Genomic DNA, 5,382 nt, shown 5'->3' with positions numbered 1-5,382 from the left:
GTTTATAAAATGGAAATACATTTCATTTTTCTCCATCGAAGGAATGTAGCTTTAGTTAGTATTTGGAGGAGTGAAGTAATTAAAAACAAAATGTTCTTTTCTGTGTGCCAAAGACTGTGCTGAGTCTCTGGAAGTGTTTTCTCATTTAATCCTTTACAGCCACCTCTGAGAGATCATTTTAACCCTTTTTTTTAAACCCATGAAGAAACAGAGGCTCAAAGGTTAAGTAAGTTGCCAGAGTTCACCCAGATGGTAAAAAGAAGAGCCAGGTCTAAAATCTAGGTCTAGTTAACTACAAAACCAAGCTCTTAAGCTCTTGGGAAAGTACTGAGAACTTTGAAAGGTGAGCTTTCTCTTTCAAAGCCATCATTTGTCCTTAGGGCAAATGTGTTTCCTGTTGAGTTTGCAGCTGGATTTATGTGTCCTTTATGAATGGCAAGAGAAACACCGACTGTCCAAGGTCTTATTTATTGTCTCACTTCATATTCAGAAGTCGGTTATCTTAGATTAACAGTTAACTTTAGCATCCCATTAAGGCCCTTCATCACAGCAACCAGAAAACCTTTCAAAAATGTAAGTTGTGTCATATCATCCTCTTTCATAATACTTACATTTTACTAAGAATAAATCTTTATTCCTAATGCAGTCATCTCAGCCCTGCACGGTCTGGCTGCTGCATGAAATTTAAACGAAGCAATATTTCGATAGATTTGTTGCAAAACAGGCCTATATGTAAAGGGGTCAAAATTGGTCTCAACCACAAAGTAGATGCAGTCTTGTTTCCTTGTAAACTACAAAATTAAGACGGATGTGAAATGTTACATCCAAAAACCCTTATCTGAAGTTTTCTATTTGAGTTAAAAATTCAGAATGTTTCTCTATATGAAGATGTTTTAGATCCTCCAGACAGGATTAAGATGTTTCATCCTACAGTTATAATTTCAAGCAATTAATTTCAGATAGTCTATGATTTTAGAGAACCAAGATGTCTCAGGGAGTAAGCAAACAGTCACTCAATAAAGGGAGTTGTTTTCACCCATTAAACTTTTTTTCTAGATAATTTGAATTAAATTTCAGACTGCAAATAGTCTCATTCATTGACAACTTAGAGTTTTTTTTAGCACATTTTTCCTTAATAGGCCTTAGGGCTCCTTCGAGATAAGAGGTGCCATGAATTTAAAAATAGATATGAAAAAACAAATAAATGAATAAATAAATAAAAATACATTTGAATCAACTGAGAAAAAGGACAAGTTTCCCAGTTGAAAAGAGAAGCGAGGGGGTGGGAGTGGTACAATTGCGTGTGTGTGTGTGTGTGTGTGTGTGTACATGCAATTTCTTACTATAAAAGAAAATAAGTGAAGAATTTTATGTTATAGAAACTTGTGAAACTAACTGCCCAGAAGAAATGGTCCACTTTTGAGATTTTCTTCAAATAGTAGATCTTTTCCCTTTCAGTTTCCACTGTCTGCAACGGCTCCGATGGTATGGCTCCCATACTCTTCTATTGATCAGCTTCTCCAGGCTCTGGGCGAGAACAGTGCCAACAGTCACAACCTTGCTGTAAGTCAGTCCTCTCATGAGACACGCGTCTCTTACAAACCCTTGTGCTAGCGCTTACTCATAAAGCTTGCTCTTCGGTTCTCAAGGATTGAGGGGAGAGCAGAAGCCACTTGTGGCCCTTAACATGCTGGCCCAATCCCTTTACAAAATGGTTAGTTAAGCCAGATGTCCTCTCTGGTTCTGAGAAGAGAGCTAGTAACGCTTTTATTAAAATACTGGTGTGGGGTGGGGGATGGGCATTAAGGAGGGCATGTGGTATGATGAGCACTGGGTGTTACAGGCAACAGATGGGTCACTGAACTTTACCTCTGGAACTCATGTTGTATACTATAGGTTGACTAATTGAATTTAAATTAAAAAAATACTGGTGTGATTTGTGTGTTTAGAAGATTTGTTAAGATAACAGGTTTGGGGTACTGCATTTAACAGAGAAGTCTGATTTTATCAGTAGTCACAGAGCAAACTCCTGTACTGAATGTGGAGTACATGAAGCAGAGTGGTGAACGTCTTTATTAGGGGGAGTCTGGTTGGTGAAGTCAAGTGCTTAAAAACGTCAGTCTTTTTGTAGTCCTTGACCTGTTCTGTAATGATTCCCTTCTTTTCTCCTACAGCTATCCCAGAAAATACTTGACAAATTGGAGGACTACCAACAAAAAGTTGATAAGGCAACACGGGATTTGTTGTATCGTCGGAACTTGTGATCCGGACGGTTGCCTGGCCTTTGTAAGCGCTTGGTGCCTCTGAGGGCTTAGGACTTTACCCTGCAGGAACCCTGTATTCCAGGACAATTTTTATACCTGTAAATGCTGTATACAACATCGAGTCTGCATTCTGCGCAAGAGAGGAGGGCAGATGAGTCACAGAACCTGTGCTTGCTGGCGGTGCTAACACACAATTTCTGGTTTTCAACCTTGGTCTCAAACAGCTGCTTTTGTATATGATTCACAAGCTTTTTTAGAGTTTCTATTTTTTTAAACTACCGAAAACATTCTTTATCTGCAAATTAAAACCCACCCTCACTTTCCAAAATAGCCGATGGTGGTTGGTTGTAGCTAACCACCAGAAGCAGTCACTGCAAATCCTTCCATTCTTCCCTGTCACTTTTTGTATTTCAATGGAATTATTTTGGTCCAGAACTGACATGTATTTTCTGTATTGCAAACAGAGGCTAATGATTTTGCATACTCTTTTCATTATTTATTGTGGAGTTTTTGTATGATCCTCAATAAAGTATTAAATAATTTGCCTAGATTAAACCTAAAATGATGACCAGCTGTCAAAGAAGATACCTTATTTTGAATCTGGTTCTGAGGCTAAAGTTGAGTAAACTCTTAGCTAAGAAAAAAATTGGAAATTTTATCTATAAGAATAACCAATTTTGAAAGTAAATTCTGTTAACTTCTATGATTTATAATAATCAAGCTGGACTTGATCATACTACTTGTGTAATAATGTATTGGACCAAAATATAAACTTTCCTGGTCAGATTCAGAAGTATTCATGCCCACAAATTTTGGGTAAGGTGGAAAACAAAATCTTGGATTTTATTCTGTATATTAAAATTTATCTTTTAAGGAAACGATCTGTGTATTACTTGCTTGTATGCCCTTTGACCTCTCGAGTTTTACATAGCCTTTAATTTTTATACTATCAATACCATCAATACCATCTTTACATTATATATTTTAAGTAACAGTGTGAGCTTCACCATGGTACCATTTCCTGGTAGATATTGAGATATATGGTTCCTCTTTCATTTTAGCTCTCCATGATTAATATGAAGTGTTTGATATCATGAGGGACTGGAAAAGCCCTTGCCCTGCCAGAGCTCTATAAACCTGTAGCTTCCAAGCATAGCAAGAAATACACATACATAACCAAATATGCACATATAAAACCAAGAGAAAGATTTCACAGAATATGTATCCTTACTCAGTATGTACCCTGATGTTTTCATGAGTGACTAGTGGATCATAACCCATAGTCTGAAAAATGTCAAATCCTCTTCTAGCCATTTTGGAGAACAAGAAGTAACTTGAGACTGGTCCTGTTCCAGAGACTTACCCACTTGTGTTGCTCATCAGAGCAGTAGGTTTCCATGGTGGCAGTTCACAGGACCCTGACCAGTTTTTCCTGTTGTCAGTATTTTGGTACAAGACCTGACCCATGCTGGAGCCACCCCAGCTCTGCTGTCCATTTTCTTCCACCTTCTTCACTTTGGTTCCCAACCAGAGCAGAAGGTGGAAATGGTCTTGCTAAACTTCTCTGTCCACTTCAGGTCTGCATTTTTGTTTTCCTGGACCATGTGATATTTTAATAGTCCATAATAGCATCATTATTCCTTGTTTTATCCACCCCAAAATGTTCTGATTTCAAAGTGTTATTAAAAGAGCTCCCTCCTGTTTTCTACTAGAACACAATATAACAAAGTTCCAAAGTATCCTTTAATCTTCACAGTTCTTTCCAATTTTGTCTGTACCTAGAAACTGATAGTCCTGTATTACTGTTTTTTCACAAATTGAGACCTTAGTATAATAAGTAACTCCTTAACCCCAAACCACAAGAACATACCTTTCCACGTCTGCATGGAACTCCACCATCAAAAGACCAATTTATTGTCCAAATGACCCATGCCAGTCTGTATAAACCAAAAGTAGGTATTCCAGTAAATGAGGTTTCATGGTTTAAATGAACTTATTTCTACAAAACACAGAAGATCAAATAATGTAGTATAATAATATATTGGGGCCCGATGGCTGGCTCAGTCAGTAAAGCATGTGACTTGACCTTGGGGTCGTGAGTTTGAGCCCAATGTTGGATGAAGAGATTATATATATTATATATATAATATCTATAAATAGATTGATCGATCGGTCTGGTCCTTGTCCCTGATTCCTCGCAGAGAGTTTCAAAAACCTTGGAATTTCGTGGGTGATAGAAGTCTGTTAGGCTAATCAGGTGAGTAGTGGAGGCCCCTTAGGTAGCTTCATAATAGGTCTAGTTCCCAAGAGGACCAATCCTGTGATGGTGATTACAGGGTTGGAACTTTGGGCCAGGCCAACCTTCTGGGAGGACAGGGACTGGAGATTAAATTCAATCAGTCACACTGGGCAATGATTTAATCAACCGTACCTATATAATGAAGTCCCAGTAAAAACTACACCAAGGCTGAACACAGCTTCCCAGTTGGAGAACACCTTGTTGTGCTGGGAGGGTGACATGCCCTAACTCCACAGAGAGGCAGGCAGGCAGGCGGCATTGGAGCTCTCTACTCCCTCCCAGACTTCACCCTATGTTTATCATTTATAATAAAAGTGTAATCATAAGTGTAGTGCTTTCCTGAGTTCTGTGAATGGTTTTAGAGAATTATCAAATTTGAGATGGTGGGAACCCCCAGTTTTATAGCCAGTCAAAAGTATGAGTGTCCTGGGGAACCTCACTCAAAGCTGGCCTCTGCAGTAAGGGCAGTCCTGTGGGGGAGCTGAGCCCCTAAACCTGCAGAATCTGATGCTAACTTGGGGAGGGGAGGAGAGGAAGGAATCATCAGAATTGAACTGATCAAAAAGCACGTACTAGGGGGTGAGACTGAATAAGTGATATAATTTAGATAACGCACACAAAGCCTCAATCTAACCTACTGAAGCTGGGAATCCTGGAGACAGTGCATCTCTGTAGGTGGCCTCTTGAAGTTCCAAAACCTAGAGCCTTAAAATGGATTCAGAAATGGGTCCCCCGGGGTGGCTCAGTCGGTGAGCATCTGACTAGATTTCGGCTTGGGTCATGATCTCAGAGTCATGGGATCGTGCCCTGTGTCCGGCT

General features: G+C 39.3%; 1 protein-coding gene across 1 annotated transcript in view; it reads left to right on the top strand.

Annotated features, from left to right (window-relative positions):
* NUP160 (nucleoporin 160) overlaps positions 1–3,142 on the top strand; it is a 61,701-nt gene extending 58,559 nt beyond the window's left edge. Inside the window, exons 35-36 of the mRNA XM_034646610.1 lie at positions 1,459–1,563; positions 2,175–3,142. Coding sequence (XP_034502501.1) covers positions 1,459–1,563; positions 2,175–2,264 — 195 coding nt within the window. The 3' untranslated portion in view covers positions 2,265–3,142. The remainder of the gene's footprint in view (positions 1–1,458; positions 1,564–2,174) is intronic.
* Positions 3,143–5,382: the final 2,240 nt, after the last annotated feature.

This window comes from Ailuropoda melanoleuca, chromosome 16, assembly GCF_002007445.2.
Source record: "Ailuropoda melanoleuca isolate Jingjing chromosome 16, ASM200744v2, whole genome shotgun sequence".
Classification (NCBI taxonomy): Eukaryota; Metazoa; Chordata; class Mammalia; order Carnivora; family Ursidae; genus Ailuropoda; species Ailuropoda melanoleuca.
The sequence above is the reverse complement of the archived record's forward strand: the minus strand, read 5'-3'. Positions and strand labels throughout refer to the sequence as shown.